Source organism: Pelobates fuscus, chromosome 1 (assembly GCF_036172605.1).
Source record: "Pelobates fuscus isolate aPelFus1 chromosome 1, aPelFus1.pri, whole genome shotgun sequence".
NCBI lineage: Eukaryota > Metazoa > Chordata > Amphibia > Anura > Pelobatidae > Pelobates > Pelobates fuscus.
In genome coordinates, this window is record NC_086317.1 from 319,757,190 (window position 1) to 319,775,001 (window position 17,812).

The 17,812-nt window shown below is 43.2% G+C and overlaps 1 protein-coding gene across 2 annotated transcripts in view; it reads left to right on the forward strand.

The window, feature by feature from the left end:
* JADE3 (jade family PHD finger 3) overlaps nt 1-17,812 on the forward strand; it is a 60,519-nt gene that overhangs the window by 23,699 nt on the left and 19,008 nt on the right. For both annotated transcript variants that reach the window (XM_063459392.1, XM_063459382.1), the window contains exons 2-6: nt 6,579-6,638; nt 11,396-11,478; nt 16,278-16,435; nt 16,706-16,896; nt 17,431-17,642. In XM_063459392.1, coding sequence (XP_063315462.1) covers nt 6,590-6,638; nt 11,396-11,478; nt 16,278-16,435; nt 16,706-16,896; nt 17,431-17,642 — 693 coding nt within the window. In that variant the 5' untranslated portion in view covers nt 6,579-6,589. The remainder of the gene's footprint in view (nt 1-6,578; nt 6,639-11,395; nt 11,479-16,277; nt 16,436-16,705; nt 16,897-17,430; nt 17,643-17,812) is intronic.

Consider the following 17,812-nt stretch of genomic DNA (forward strand, 5'->3'; position numbering starts at 1 on the left):
TTTTTGTCTTGGTTTCAGGATAATCTAGCCCAGACCTTTGAGTCTTTTAAAGAAACAGCTCACACTTCTCCAGTTAAAGCTACTAAGCAGAGAGCTAAAAGGAAGAGGACACCATTGGGCTCAGAACTCTCTTCAGGGGAATGTTCCTTTTCAGATTCAGAATCCTCTAGCGACTCTTCTGATAACGAGGTGGGGTTTCCTCGTGACGAGCTGAGGAAATTTATTAAAGAGATGTCTATGGTCCTTTCTGATGAGACCGTAGATAAAACCAGGAATAAAGCTCTTCCAATCCAACAAAATATGCTGGATTTAATTTCCAGGGAATGGAAGAACCCAGAAAAAAGGGCCTTTATCTCCAGTCATTTTAAAAGTATTGTTAAAATACAGGAGGTAGATAAGTTGGAAGATTTACCGGTAGTTGATGTATAAGTTGCTCAATTGTCTAAAAAAAACTACCTTGCCTATTGGGGAAATTTCGGGTCTGAAAGACCCTATGGATAAAAGAGCTGAAGCTTCCAGCAGAAGGGCCTATCAGGCAGCAGGTTTTCAGGCTAAAGCTGCATTAGCCGGGGCTTCAGTGGCGAGAGCTCAGAATCTTTGGTTGACTACCTTGGAAGAATGTCTGGGTGATACCCAGGACAAAGGCCTGTCCCTCCTATTCCAAAATTTGAGGTTGTCCAATGAGTACCTTATGGATATTGTTATGGAGGTGATTAAACTTTCAGCTTGTGTCATGGGTTTATCGTCAGTAACCCGAAGGGCACTGTGGCTTAAGGCCTGGGCAGCAGACACTGCTTCAAAATCTGCATTATGTGAACTTCCCTTGGAGAAGAAAAAGTTGTTTGGTTCTCCCCTAGAAGAGTTAGTCCGACAGATGTCGGACACTAAAAAGGCCTTGCCTCAAGACAGAAAGTATTCCTGGAAGCCCAGGTACAGAAATTTCCAATTTAGGCATCGGAGGGGTTTTCAAGACAAACCCAGGGGTTTTCGTCAACAAAGGAGAAATCCGAAGTTTGACACACAAAAAGATAAAACTGACAGAAACAAACGTTTCTGACGCCATCAGAGTGGGCGGAAGGTTGCAGAATTTTGTTCACAAATGGAGAGAGATGACTACAAATCCATGGGTTTTGAATCTAGTCCAAAAAGGTTACCGAATAGATTTCTTGGATGCTCCAAGGTCAACTTTCCTTGTCTCCTCCTACCGGTCAAAATTAAAAAAACAAGCCCTTTTTTCCTCCACTGTTTCCCTTTTAAGAAAGGGTGTTATAGAAAAGGTTCCAAATTCCCAAGTTTATCAAGAGGTATACTCCTGTTTGTTCCTTGTTCCAAAACCAGACTTGTCTTTTCGCCCAATCTTAGATTTAAAATCCCTAAACAAACTCGTTCCTTATCAACATTTCAGAATGGAGACAATAGAGTCTGTCACACATATCCTTCAAAAAGGAGATTTTATGGCCACCTTGGATCTGAAGGATGCCTATCTGCATGTTCCAATGGATGTGAACTCAAGAAGATACCTCGGGTTTGCTATAAAGAAAGGGAAAAGCATCCATCATTTCCAGTTCTAAGCTCTCCCGTTCGGGCTAGCCTCGGCACCCAGGATTTTTACAAAGATCCTCGCGCCTACCACAGCACTCTTAAGGCTACAAGGTATCACAATCGTGCCCTATTTGGACGACTGGTGGATCAACGCAGATTCAAGAACCACGCTGAAATCAGATGTGACCTACACTATAAAAGTCCTGGAAGAACATGGTTGGATTATAAATCTAGAAAAGTCACACCTTACCCCTTCAAAGTCCATCCTGTTTTTAGGGTTTTTGATCAAGTCAGACACTCAATTCATCTTTCAAGCAAGAAGAAAAAAAAGATTAAAAAAAATTTGATAACGAAACTACTTTGAGTATCGGAATGTTCCGTAAGAAAAGCCATGCAGGTTTTGGGTCATCTGACCTCTACGATTCCAGCAGTAAAATGGGCCAGAGCGGAATCAAGGCCCTTACAATGGGAAATCCTTGCGCAGTGGTCAAAAAAGGAAGAAGACTTAGATGCAATCATGTGTATATCAGATCATACACAATAGAGAATCTCTTGGTGGCTGGAGGAAAAATTCCTTACAAAAGGCCGGTCCTTTCGTCCCCAAACACAGGTTGGGGAGCTCACCTAGGATATCACTTAAGACAGGGTGTTTGGTCAAAAGACGAAACAAAGGAATCTTCAAATTTCAGAGAAAAACTAGCAGTCTTCTACGCCCTTCAACAGTTCAAAGTTTTCATTTTGGGGAAAGCTGTAAAGATCCAGTCGGACAATCAGACTACTGTGTCCTACCTGAACAAACAAGGCGGTTCAAAAGTAAAAAAAATCTCCTTTGCTCACGGATCATGTCTTGGGCTCAGTACCATCTGGACGACATTTCAGAAGTTCACATTCGTGGTGTAGACAACATGGTTGCAGAAGATTTGAGCAGATCAAAATGGTCCCAGAACGAGTGGTATCTCGATCAAGTAGTTTTTGCTCAGCTGGTGGAGAGATTCGGTCTTCCAGTTATAAACCTTATGGCAAGAAGATCCAATGCACAAGTGAGTTCGTTTTCCTCCCTCTTCAAGGTGGACAGGCCTCTGGTAATAGATGGTCTTTCAATCCGGTGGGAATTTCCCCTTGCGTACATCTTTCCCCCGGTAAGCTTAATCCCGAGAATTCTGCAAAAAGTGGCATCAGATCAGACACGTCTCCTGGCCATACTGCTGTGCTGGCCAAATCGCAGCTGGTTCTGGGTTTTGAAGAATATGACTTTAGAGTACCGGACTCTTCCGGTTACGCCGGATCTCCTGGAAAACGCAGAGGTCTTGGGCCGAAAAAGCATGTGCATCTCCGGAAGAGAGATGTAAAGCGGCTTCCTGGTCTTCTTTCAACACCTTTTTGAAACATTACAGGCTAGACGTATTCTCTGCCTCTGACGCTGATTTCGGGCACGGTGTTACAAGCTTTTATGGCCTAAATTCCCGCCCTTACTCTGGGATCTCGATATATCGATATATCCCTATTGTACTGCCACCATATGCCAGGAAAAACTGCAATTTTACTCACCGTAAATTTTACCCTTTATCTAATAAGTTTTCTGAGGTTTTTGTGGTTCCACGGTGGTGTTTTTGATACGTACTGAGGTCCTAAGGCTGCAGGGTCTCTTATACCTGGTAAGGGGAGGAACTTTTTATGTTAATTCTTTCTTTCATATGCTTGCCCTAAGGGAAGAGTACATCGCTATTGTACTGCCACCATATTAAGGAAAAAGGAATTTACGGTGAGTAAAATTGCAGTTTTCTGACCTTCCTTGTCAGTCAATGCCTGGTAGACAATGACTTGTCATGTCAAGACTGGGAGATAAACATATTTTTTTTTTTTTATGATTCTTTATTTTGCAATGACAGACATAAATGAATAGTGCAGTTACGTGGCTTGCGCAGAAGCCCAAGTGTGGTATTAGAGAATTGCATAACAAGCCGTTTACATCAATTGTTTAGGCTATCGGTCTGTCATCGTTTTTCAATACAGTACAGTACAGTAAAAAGATCAACACTTAGAAACATATATAACAAAATACGTAACTTTAAATCAAATGACATGGTTGTCGTTTAGTAGCCTTGGTTTAAGTGTGTCGAACCTATAGGCCGGGTCACCGGTAGGCTCGGCCTACAATCAAGGAAATGGGGTAGCGGAAAACTAGGTGTAGAGAGGGGGGGGGGGGGGATGGTCCTGGATGTTGCCTGTGGCCATTCAGTCGTCAATATAGTTATCCCATGGTTCCCATATCTTCGTGAATGTCGTCATATTGCCCCTCAATTGGGCCGTTAGTTTGTCCATGAGATGGCACTCTTTGATTTTGTTGAGCACTGTGGACAATGGGGGGGGAGTAGGCTGCAGCCAAGTTTGGGCTAGAGCCTTTCTGGCAGCTAAGGCAATCTTGTTGAGTAGTTGTTGTTCTGATCTGGGTAAGTCATCTAGGGGTCTGGCCAGGAGGAAGGTCCAAGGGTTTAGGCCTATCGGTCTGTGTAGGATCCCTGATGCAAGCTGCTGGATATTTTTCCAGAATATTTTGATTGTGGGACAGAACCACCACATGTGTGCATAAGTCCCTTTTTCTCCGCAGTTATGCCAACAGAGATCTGTGGGTGTTCTTTTCATATGATAAAGTTGGACCGGAGTAATGTACCACCTCATCATCGTCTTATATGCCTGTTCTTGCATCGTTACGCAGATAGAGGTTTTGGAATTGGCTTCCCAAATATCCTGCCAGTCTATACCCTCTAGGGTTTCTCCCAAGTCTGTTTCCCATTTCTCCGTATAATGTAGGGTCCCCCATTCCCGTGTGGTGGAACAGAGGTGGGAGTACAATAGGGTGATTAGGCCTCTCTGATAACGTTCTGTGAGGCAGATGCACTCAAAGAAGGTTGGGTTGGCTTTGGCGGCTGCTTTCACTGTCGCTTGGGCCGCGTAATGCTTAAGTTGTAGGTATCTAAAGAAGTCGGCTGGCTTTAGGGTTGCTTTGGCTTGTAGGTCGGGGAAGGTGATTATCGTGTCTCCAATATAAAGTTGGAAGACCCTCTGGAGTCCGGCATGCTCTAGGCCTTTAAAGTCCCAGGGTCTCATGCCTGGCGTGAATGCCTTATTACGGTATAATGGGGTGAGGGGGGAGGACGTGGTGGTGAGTCCGTGTTTGATGGCATAGGTGTCCCATAACTGGATCGAGTTAGTAATAGCTGGGCACGCCGTTCTCGGGAGTGCTCTGTGCTCCCTTGGTGTCCAGATATAGAATTGTGGGAGATCCGATTTCATTAGAGCTGATTCGAGATCTACCCAACGTCTAGTCTCTGGGGGGGTGTGCCATAGGGCAATTTGTGCCATTTGTGCGGCTATATAATAAAAGTGTAAGTGGGGCAACCCCAGACCTCCTTGCATTCTGGGGCGATACAGTATGTTACGGGCTACCCTGTGTCTCTTGTTTTGCCATATGAATCTGTCTATTGCTCGTTGTAAGGGGATGAGGTTATGTTTCGTGATGGGGATGGGTAGAGCTTGAAAAAGGAATAAAATTCGGGGTAGAACATTCATCTTAATTGAATGTATTCTCCCTATCCAGGATATGGGTTTGTCCGCCCAGGTCTCCATGTCCGAGATGAGTTTTTCTATCATGGGAGTATAATTCAGGCTATGGAGTGTGGATATGTCTGCTGGTAATTTTATGCCCAGATAGGTAAGGTGTGTTGGCGTAACACGTATGTGATAGTCTGATGTGATTCCGAGTATGTCTGTCTGCGTGAGATTAATTGGGAGTGCGCTAGATTTGTCTACGTTGACTTTGTATCCCGAGATCGTCCCATATTCAACCAGGAGTGGTAGTAGGGCCCGTAGCGTGTGGGTGGGTTCAGTGATGGTCAGCAGGATATCGTCTGCATATCCCGAAACCAGGTACTCCTGGTTGTCTACCGTGACCCCTTTGATTTGTGGATGTTCCCGAATGGCTTGGAGAAGTGATTCGAGTGTCAGTACAAAGAGTAGAGGGGACAGGGGGCATCCCTGTCGGGTGCCGTTGGTGATTGTGAAGGACGGGCAGGCCGTCCCCGTAATCTTTATTTGCGCTGAAACGGAGGTGTATAAAGCGCGAATGGCTGTTATGTATGTATGGGGCATGCCTAGGTGTTCCAATAGGGTGAACATGTAGGGCCATTTCACACGGTCGAAGGCTTTCTCCGCGTCTAGAGAAAGCGCTAAGGATGGTGTTTTTGTGTCGGCTAGCATCCCTATCAAGTCGATGTTGCGTCTCGTGTTCTCGAACAACTGGCGTCCGGGTATGAACCCCACTTGGTCTGCGTGGATTAGACTTGTCAAGTATGGGTTCAATCGGCTCGCTAAGATCTTGGCGAAAATTTTGCTATCATGGTTTATGAGTGAGATAGGTCGGTATGCTTCTGGCTGTGTGTGGTCCTTGCCCGGTTTCGGCAGGAGGATAATGTTTGCCCTAGTCATGTCTCTATCTGGCGGAGTTCCCGTCATTAGGTCCCTGAACAAGGATTCTAGATGTGGGACGAGGGTCTCCCTGAAGGTCTTATAATAGCTGCCCTCAAAAGAGATAAACATATTTTAACTAGGGTTTACTCCTAATTTATATATTTACTAGAAAAATTGTTACCACAATGTATAGATAGAATTGTATGCTCAATCTAATGAACAGAAGTTATATGGGCCTTTAAATTTGCAATTCACTTTGAATTCCTGAAAATTCTCACTTGAGTAAATGCCCTGTGATATATCAGGCACAGGTAAATACACAATCTCAGTTACAGTCCTGCTTGGCAGTAATACAAGAAATAGCTTGGGGTAGACTCTTTTCTATTTTTAATAAGTTATAGAGTGAGCTCTCAACAGCAACTCCAGATAGATACTCCCTTGTCCCCCTTGTACTTCCACACTGTGTACTGACTTGATTATATTATATTTGTATTTATATTATTTCAAATTGTTCCAGTACAGAATATATAAGTAGAAAATTGTCTAATATTTTCATTCTTTGTTTTAAGGATGTGTCAAAATGAAACGTCACAGGCATCTCAGCAGCAGCGACAGCTCAGACAATGAGAGTGAGTATATTCTGTTATTCCTTTATGGATTAGACTTTAGACTTGATTAAAAGTAAGATTTTGCAATATTTAAGGGGGGCAGTGGGGTTAGATGGTGGTTATAACACTATACGGTCAGGAATACATGTTTGTGTTCCTAACTCTATTGAGTTCATTTAAATGCAAAACCTGCAAAGCGACAGAGCTGCATTACCTATTGACCCTATGAATTGATCTTACTTGAACTTTCCCTCCAGGTTAACCCTTTTTCTTTAAGCATAATTTCTGCGTTTTGGGGGAGAGTGGGGGGGATTATAATGACAATATTTTTACTCGTGATATATATATATATATATATATATATATATATATATATATATATATATATATATATATATATATATATATATATATATATATATATATATATATATATATATAAACTAAGCATACCTTTGGTGACTACTCCCACAGAGAAGGGAAGATAAACTTTCCTGTACCGGTCCTTGGTGGCTGCCACTAATTCTCTTTAATTTATCCTCTTTAACTTATGGTGTTTTAGCTGACTGGAGACAGTGTTGTACTCACATACACAAGAGTACAACACTGAGGTTTATGGGAGTGTCCATAGAACAACGCCTTTTTCCTTTTATCCGTGACTGTTGATAGCAAAACTTTTGTCAAGTTTTGTTGAGCGTAGGATAAATACTAAGACAAAGTAGTCCTTAATTTGTTTTAGCATATCTATTGATTGCATTAGAATTTCAGTGAAAACACAATACTTTTAATATATTTCATTAAGATTTTATATTTTGCAGAGGGTAACAGTTCTCCTTTAATTAACCTAACCGCTACAGCCTGCAATTGTGTTGGTGTCAGCCTGACCCAGGCTCTGTCCAAAAATCTCCTGGCCAATTCCTCGCTTCCAAAATATCAAGTTTAGGCTGCATTCTCTGACTGTGCATGTCAGATTACTCATACTGTACTTATGTACGCTGTCCTAATATGGTTAGTATGGGTATTAAACTAGCAACATGGACAGTGAGGACGAACTATGGTTGTTTGCTTGGTTTGACATATAACTGGGGAATGGTGTCAGGATCATGCTGACACTATAACCACTACACTGGGCTCTAAAGGGAGGATTAATACCTGGTAATATTTACTTTGATGTATTTTTGAAGCTTATATGTATCCAAACTATTTAATTTGAAGTATAATGTGATATTATAATTTTTACAGCTTTGTAGTTATCTAGTATGTTAAAGCAGACCTGTCAGTTCTGAGCATTTAATTAACGGACCATTATAGGCACCCAGACCACTTCAGCTTAATGAAGTGGTCTGGGTGCCAGGTCCATCTAGGATTAACCCTTTCTGCTGTAAACCTAGCCGTTTCAGAGATATGGCTATGTTTACAAATGGGTTAATCCAGCCTCTAGTGGCTGTCTCATTGACAGCCGCTAGAGGCGCTTCCGCGCTTCTCACTGTGATTTTCACAGTGAGAAGATGCCAGCGTCCATAGGAAAGCATTTAGAATGCTTTCCTATGAGACTGGCTGAATGCGCGCTCGGCTCATGCAGCGCATGTGTATTCAGCCGATGACGGGTAAAGGAGGAGGAGAGTCCCCAGCGCTGAGGAAGCCCGGCGCTGGAAAAAGGTAAAGGTATTAACCCCTTCCTCACCCTAGAGCCCGGCGGGAGGGGGGCCCTGAGGGTGAGGGGGACCCTATAGAGCCAGGAAAACAAGACCATCCGCCACCTCATCTGGAGCATGCACAGGCGTTGTAAGGAGGTCTTACAGGCACGTGGAGGCCACACACACTATCAAAGTTGGATCAGCCTGTAGTGTGTTTTTCCACTTTAATTTTGAGTGTAACTCCAAATCCAGACCTCCATTGGTTGAAAAGTTTTCCTGGCACTATAGTGGTCCTTTAACATATCTTTATTAAATACTCCTTTTGATGGACTGTGTTGGAATTTCACTGATATAAACCACTGTGTGCAGGACGGAGCTTTTTGTAACATATCCTGTGTGTGTGTATGTATATATATGTATATATATGTGTGTGTATGTGTGTGTGTATATATATATATATATATATATATATATATATATAATATTTCTCAAAAAATAACGGGAACACAAAAATAACACATCCTAGATCTGAATGAATTAAATATTCTTCTGAAATACTTTGTTCTTTACATAGTTGAATGTGCTGACAACAAAATCACACAAGAATTTAAAAAAAATGGAAATCAACATTTTCAACTGATGGAGGTCTGGATTTGGAGTTACACTCAAAATTAAAGTGGAAAAACACATTACAGGCTGATCCAACTTTGATGTAATGTCCTTAAAACAAGTCAAATGAGGCTCAGTAGTGTGTGTGGCCTCCACGTGCCTGTAAGACCTCCCTACAACGCCTGTGCATGCTCCAGATGAGGTGGCGGATGGTCTCCTGAGGGATCTCCTCCCAGACCTGGACTAAAGCATCTGCCAACTCCTGGACAATCTGTGGTGCAACGTGACGTTGGTGGATGGAGCGAGACATGATGTCCCAGATGTGCTCAATTGGATTCAGGTCTGGGGAACGGACGGGCCAGTCCATAGCATCAATGCCTTTGTCTCATCAATGCCTGACACACTCCAGCCACATGAGGTCTAGCATTGTCTTGCATTAGGAGGAAGCCAGGGCCAACTGCACCAGGATATGGTCTCACAAGGGGTCTGAGGATCTTATCTCGGTACCTAATGGCAGTCAGGCTACCTCTCGCGAACACATGGAGGGCTGTGCGGCCCCCCAAAGAAATGCCACCCCACACCATTACTGACCCACTGCCAAACCGGTCATGCTGGAGGATGTTGCAGGCAGCAGAATGTTCTCCACGGCATCTCCAGACTCTGTCACGTCTGTCACATGTGCTCAGTGTGAACCTGCTTTCATCTGTGAAGAGCACAGGGCGCCGGTGGCGAATTTGCCAATCTTAGTGTTCTCTGGCAAATGCCAAACGTCCTGCACGGTGTTGGGCTGTAAGCACAACCCCCACCTGTGGATGTCGGGCCCTCATACCACCCTCATGGAGTTTGTTTCCGATCGTTTGAGCAGGCACATGCACATTTGAGGCCCACTGGAGGTCATTTTGCAGGGCTCTGGCAGTTCTCCTCCTGTTCCTCCTTACACAAAGGCGGAGGTAGCAGTCCTGCTGCTGGGTTGTTGCCCTCCTACGGCCTCCTCCCCGTCTCCTGATGTACTGGCCTGTCTCCTGGTAGTGCCTCCATGCTCTGGACCCTATGCTGACAGACATCGCAAACCTTCTTGCCACAGCTCGCATTGATGTGCCATCCTGGATGAGCTGCACTACCTGAGCCACTTGTGTGGGTTGTAGACTCCGTCTCATGCTACCACTAGAGTGAAAGCACCGCCAGCATTCAAAAGTGACCAAAACATCAGCCAGGAAGCATAGGAACTGAGAAGTGGTCTGTGGTCACCACCTGCAGAACCACTCCTTTATTGGGGATGTCTTGCTAATTGCCTATAATTTTCACCTGTTGTCTATCCCATTGCACAACAGCATGTGAAATGGATTGTCACTCAGTGTTGCTTCCTAAGTGGACAGTTTGCTTTCACAGAAGTTACATTGTGCTGTTTAAGTGTTCCCTTTATTTTTTTGAGCAGTGTGTGTGTGTGTGTGTGTGTGTGTGTATGTATGTATGTATGTATATGTGTATATATTTGTGTGTATATATATATATTTGTTGGTGTTTTGCACTCCTGCTTTCCTCTTAGTTAAATGTCCGGTGCTCAGCTGCACAAAAATACAATCTGCCAAATGAAGCCAGCACTCAATGACTTGTAAAAAAAAAAAAAAAAAAGGGTTTTAATCCATAGAACCTGATGAAAGTTTGATGATGTAAACTGAAACGTTGACAAGTTATATGGATTAAAACCTTTTTTTTTTTTTTTTACAAGTCCAGTAGTGCTGGCTTCATTTGGCAGATTATAATTAATCATAGAATCCATGACAAACACGTGGTATGGTGTATATGGTAGAAACATTGCCAAGTCTGTCTGTGATGATAGAATAAAGTCCCGTCAATGAAAATATGTATTGGTTTGCCAAGTCAGCATTGTGGATTTTGTGCATTGAGTATACGCATTAAGCAACAGCAATAATTAAGGGACAAAGTAGGCACTATAACCATTTCACATCCTTGAATTGTTTCCAGTGCCAGCCGTCCTCTTGGCACTGTCCTTCCATTCAGTGTTAAACCATTTTCAAGCCTTTTAACACTAAATTAGTTACTAGCCACCCATCGCCCATGCCCCTATAGAGGTATGACTTATACAAAGCTTACACATGTCCTTCTAGACATTCCAATTCATACCAGCAATGGATGCTGAGATAGGTTGAAAGCAGTCTGTTGACACGCTCACCCAATCACAGGTATCCATTAAGGCACAGCTAATGCTTTCTTAGTGGCCCAAGAAACACGGATTGAATGGGCTGCTAGGGATTTTTGTTTTGCATTAAAACTTTAAAAACCATTTAAAACAGAATGGAAGGAGGGACTAGTGCTGGGGGACTCCAGACAGTATAACTATTTCAATGAAATGTGCCTACAATTGCCCCTTTAATGCTATTGAAAAGTTGCTTGGTATTCAAAATATGCAGCTTTTAATAGGCGTCTCTTTTGTATCTTTTTGAGTTTGAAAGTAATAAATCTAAAACTATGCAATATAAATTGTATTCTAAATTATTGTTACATTTCCAGGTCCGTCAACATCCTTTTCCTCTTGCTTCCAGTACAGAGGTAAATCAAAAAATGCACCTGATGATTCAAAGAAATCTGCAGAGGTAATTGACAAAACAACTCAAATCTATGTTTCATGATTTTTAATACCATCATTGCCATGAATGGGACAGAAAAAAATGTAATGTGAAAACCAATTATGTGTGTGTAACTTTCTCTCTTAAAATGCTTAGGGCAGTTAGTATCAATCTCCTCACAGGGGCTTCCATGTATCCACAGATGAAATTCCTTAAATTTCACTATTTATTTACATAACCCTGTCAAAGTAATTTTTACATTTGTAGTGCAAATTAGCCAAATTTGAACATCCTTGAAGTCTATCAGGGTTATTTACTAAATTGAATTCAATGTGAATTTCAAATTTAAGGTCGGAATAGCTAGAGTGGAAAAACTCTCTAAGTTAGCTAGGCATTCAGTTTGACTACTGTGCCCTTTATTTGTAAATTTACTTTGTAGGGATGCACCGAAATTTCAGCCGCCGAAATTTCCGACCGAAAATGGGTCAAATCTGCAGAAAATGACACCAGGGATGCACAATTTCTATCGACAGCCCCCCAACCCGGCACTGCCTCACTGGCAGCCACCAAGCACTGCCACTACTGACAGCCCCAGCACTGCCACCACTGACTGCCCCCATGACACAGATCCCGGGTGGGGAAACTCCTGCGCTGTTTCCAAATCAGCGGACTGTGCCTGGTGTCCCCAGTCTGGGCTGCCTGGCGGGGAGGACAGGGAGGACCCTCGGCCGATACCTATCACAGGGAATCCCACGGGGGAGGAAAACCATTCGCTGTCACTCCTTACCATGGCTGCCATTCACTTCGCAGCCATTACCTGGGATCTCAGGATTCACCATCGAGTCCAGTGGCGGATGCGGGGAATCAGCTCTCAGACCCGCCCACCAGGTGGTCCCTTCTAACAGCAATGTGTGCGGCCATCAGGGGCAGCAGGGGGGAATACAGAAAACCACAGAGCCGTTTGCAGCGATAAATCCAAGGGGAAAAAAAATCACCCCTTTTTCGTGAATGGAATCTTCCATGTTACACAGAGGCCCACACTTTCTCAACTGGCGTTCTAGACCAGGAGGGAGGAAGCAGGTTTTAGCTTTAGGATTGCTAAATCTGCCATTTTTCTTGGACACACATCACCTCTACATAGAGGGTGGGCCCCCACAGGAAAAGTGCTGCCCTGTAGTATTCTTAAGTTCAATTAAATGTTTTCTTTTATTTACAAATGTGATTAAAAATTTTCCCCAGTGTTTATCAAAGATGTTTGTAATGGCTGTGAAATAAAATTAATGTTAAAATCCACATTGTTGTATTCAGCAACTTTCTGGAACTAAGCACCTCCTTCATTGTCAGTTATGGAGATAGATAGAAGCTATGGTATTTCTATCACCATGCACCCCCTCCCTCAGTCACTCTGTCACCAGTCACCCCCTCCCTCAGTCACTCTGTCACCAGTCCCCCCCTCCCTCAGTCACTCTGTCACCAGTCCACCCCCTCCCTCAGTCACTCTGTCACTAGTCACCCCCTCCCTCAGTCACTGTCACTAGTCACCCCCTCCCTCAGTCACTCTGACACCAGTTACACCTAAATGGTGGGTTTAGCACTATAGGGTTTGTGTTTCTGATCCTATAGTGTTAAAAGAACCATCTAACCACCCTTGCCTACCTTAATATAGTAAAATTTTAGTTTTGTTCAAGTCTGCCGCTGCTGGCTCTGCCCCTGATCTGTCTGCTTAGCTGACATCAGAGGTGATTCTCTAAGCCAATCACAACGCTTTCCCATAGGATTGACTGAGACTGTCAAGGAGGCAGATCAGGGGCAGAGCCAGCACAAGCCAAATACAGTCCTGGCCAATCTGCATCTCCTCATAGAGATGCATTAATTCAGTGAATCTCTATGAGGAAAGTTCAGTTTCTAAATGCACACTGTGCAATACTGCCCCAGGAAGCACCTATAGTAGCCATCTGAGGAGTAGCCAGTGTAGGTATCCCTAGGCTGTAATATAAACACAGCGTTTCCTCGTAAAAGACAGTGCTGACTGCAAAAAACCTGAAGGGACTGATTATACTCACCAGAAGAAAATACCATATGCTGTAGTTGTTCTGGTGACTATAGTGTCCCTTTAAAAGGGTTCAGTCATTCATAAAATGTCAGATTTCAATAAAAAATATATTTTTTTCCTTTCTGATAAGTTATGTATCCATAAAATTGTGTGCACATTCCATATTTTAAGAGTAAAATTAGGTCAGTATAATATTAGCAATAGCTGCCTTTTGCATTAAGAGTAATCTAGTGTTTTGCCTGAAGAGCATTAATTAGTGACTAAAAAGACCCAGATAGCTAGGCCACCTTCAGACAGTGTTTCCATAGCTCCCATGAGCTCTGCTCTATAAGATTTTAGCTGTGCAGATTTTTTTATCTTTTTACCATGATGGTTACAAATCTTTCACCCCCACCTACCCAAAAGAGCTTACAAGTAAGACAGGGAATAAACAGTTCTATAGTATATTGTGTTGAAAAGAATGATGTGAAAAATAAATAAGTAATGGATATTTATGTAGAATGCTTGAAAATAAATGCATATAAATTGTACACACATTTTATGTGGTCCTTTATTTAGTAAAAGCATTTGTCTCTCACTTGGACACCGCTTTCTTATATGTAAACACATAGTTTATAAAGATGGGTGCATAATTACACTAAGGGGGGTGGAGCCAGCTGCCTGATCGGACGCGTCCTGCGGGAGCTCTGGCTAAGCCTCGAGCTAAAACGGCTATTTCACCAGTATGGACCCACAAAACCTACCCAAGAGAGAGCTGCTGTCTCCAGCTAGCACGGGGCGTAAGTCTAAGAAATATCGGACAGATAGGCCCCCGACAACTGCCGATATCGGCAATTTCTTATGGAGGCCCCATAGCTCCACGAGGACTGTCATGGCAACTCTCTCGGAGCTGTCTTGCTTGTCCAGTGAAACGTCCCTACCTGATATGAGGGAACTGGAGGTACAGACTAGAGGCAGGTAAGCTGCTATACAGTCTGATGAAAAATCTGGGACACCAGCGACGGAAGGTACCCTGAAGGCCCTCATAGACGAGTTACGCCGAAATATCGCTGCTGACATGTCTGCATTTAAAGAAGAGGTCAGTGGAGTAACGGCCCGCCTACACTTAACAGAGGTTACCACAGCAGGCCACAAGATACGGCTTACTGCCCTAGAACGGGAACTCTCCATGTTACGGCGCGAACTGGCGCAGACACAGTACCGCATGGAGGACTGGAGGCGTTGGAAGAACATAAAGGTGCGAGGCCTTCCTGACCATATTGTCACAGCTGAAATACCTCACCTGTTCCAGAAGTTTCTAACCCAACTATTCTCTGCCAAACAAGCCAAATTAATGACTCTGGAAAGAATGCTACAGGCTCCCGGCTCCTCCGGCAAGCGCTACAGGAGTGCACAGAGACATCATAATCCGCTTTCAAAACGATCCTGACAAGCAGGCGTTCATGACCGCCATTCGCAATAAGTCACCCTACTCCTTTAAAGAAAATCAGCTGGCATTCTTCCCAGATCTATCCAGAGCTACCCTGGACTGGAGAAGGACTCTGAGACCCTTAACTCTGGAACTTACAAAGCACAAGGTACTTTATAGATGGTGCACCAAGGAGTCTTCTGTTCCCCCACGAATCCGGGACATGGAAAGTACTGGAGTCTTCAGATATACCCAGCACTCTACAAAAAATCGGGTTGCCCGCTGCTGCAGAAGGACCGCCGCATATGCAGTAGTCTGTCTGGGATCTCTCGAAGGTTCATCCGTTTGTGCCTGCCGCACTGAGTGGTAGCTGTTTCCTGAACTACCCAAGACCACCTGCAGTGACTGTAATGTTTAGTTTGTTTTGATACCCCCCCTTTCCATAGTATTCTCCCCCCCTCCCATAGTATTCTCCCCCCCTCCCATAGTATTCTCCCCCCCTCCCATAGTGTTCCCCCCTCATCCCATAGTGTCCCCCCCCCCTTCCATAGTATTCTCCACCCCCCTCCCATAGTATTCTCCACCCCCTCCCATGGTGTCTCCCCCCCCACCCCCCCGCCCCTTTCCATAGTATTCTCCACCCCCCATAGTGTCTTCCCCCCCATAGTGTCTTACCTGTCTTGAAGCGTGGGCCGGCTTCACAGCGCGCACCGCAGTACTTGAACTTAAATTTCAGGTTCCGGTTTCCGGCGGGACTGAAAGGAAGTGTGCACACTTCCTTTCAGTCCCGCCGGAAACCGGAACCTGAAATTTAAGTTCCAGTACCGCGGTGCGCGCTGTGAAGCCGGCCCACGCTTCAAGACAGGTAAGTAAATGTGGGATATCGGCGTATAACACGCACCCATGATTTTCCCCCTATTTTCAGGGAGAAAAAGTGCGTGTTATACGCCGATAAATACGGTATACATAATTACTTGGTACATCCAAAAAAGAGAGATTGTTCAACATTTATTATTATAATGGAGTAGTATAAATATTGCTATTTAAATATCTCTCTTCCCATACCTTTTTAGGATTTAATATAAATATCAGTCATACCAATGTTTGGTCCTCTGCTTTACCTGGCCCATAATGATAATTGATCAAAAGGCAAATATCAAAGTGTATGTTTACCTATAATGTCAGATTGATCATTATAAACTACTACATGTTTACATGTCAGAAAGTTATATCTAAGTGAGAAACTTGCACAGATGTTTTTAAAGGACAATCTAAAATGGTGAATAGAAATTTGCAGTTGTCTGTGTATCAAGCACATGACTTGTAAAGAAATGAATTGTAATACAAATACAATGGTGTTCCTAGGTGTTCAGGAAAGATCTTATTAGTGCCATGAAGATTCCAGACTCTCAACATGTGAACACGGACGAATATTATCACTTTACAGACACTTGGAAGCAGGAGTGGGAGAAAGGGGTTCAGGTACCTGCCAGTCCAGATACAATCCCTCAACCTTCACTCCGGTGAGATTACCACTCATGGTCTTTCAATGCAAATAAATCTACTACTTGATATACTGAATGTCAAAGTAGCCTCCTTGGGAACTACCATTTTTATTTATTTATTTATTTATTTATTTTCATGGGTATCTATGGAAATGTACCCAGTCTAAAACCCATATTTAAAAATAAAGAAACTTGATGTTATTTATTCTACTCCTTTTTCATTATGTACTTGCAATAATATATTGTTTGAGAGTGCTTTCATTTTTATTTTTTATTTACTATTGTCAGGATTATTGCAGAAAAGATGAAGGAGGTGCTATATTCACGTCCACGAAAGTATATCCACTGCTCCAGCCAGGAACCATCAGAGCCTGGATATATAAATATCCTTGAGCTGGCAGAGAACATGTGCAGATATGACCTGGATGATATGGACCTCATCTGGCTACAAGAATGCAACCTAGAGCTAGCCGACATGGGTAATAAAAAGGAGGAAGAACGTGTTACAACGCTGACATGCTGTAGTCTTCATGTACCTCTGAAAATTTATTACAGATAATTTAAAATAAAAGGGGGATGGGAGGGGACGGTGACCATCACAACTTGGTTTTCTTCCCCATCCTATCACATACAATTTTAATATTTACTTTACATGCAACATGTATTGCATCCATTATTGTAAATGCACACCTTGGTGTTATCAGAAGAAAATATTATAGAAATGTCAAAGCTAATTGAAAATTCATAAAATAGGCTTAGTGAATACATGTTTTCTTATACAAGAATTGGAATTTCAAACAGATAAATTGGCCTTTAAATGCAGTTTTTAACATTTATTGCATATCATATTTTCACCTGTATTGGTGGACATAATGAGCTTGCATTGTATTCTGTAAACAGAGTGGGAGAAACCTGACCGTAAATAATAGGACTGAGAACGTTGTACGAGACAGGCCCCGCTGACTCTCTGAAAGTTCCTCATGCTGCCCCTCCGGGTCCTGCTGTCGTTACAGGATGTGCTCCTGTCGATGAGAGCACCATGGAAAAAACACTGGAAGTGTTGGAGCGCCAGTGCCATGAGAACATGAACCATGCCATTGAGACCGAGGAGGGTCTTGGGATAGAGTATGATGAAGATGTCATTTGTGACGTGTGCCGCTCCCCTGACAGCGAGGAAGGGAATGACATGGTGTTTTGTGACCGATGCAACATCTGTGTACATCAGGTGAGCATCAAATACTTCAACATGTTCTAACAATATGAATCAGATTTGTATTTGTAATTTATTTGTTTTTATAATGTGTGTTCACCGTCCTTATGTTCAACAATCTTTAAAAGCATGAACATACTGGTGAAGAAAATGCAACAAATAAATGCAGTACATGGCGATGCTTT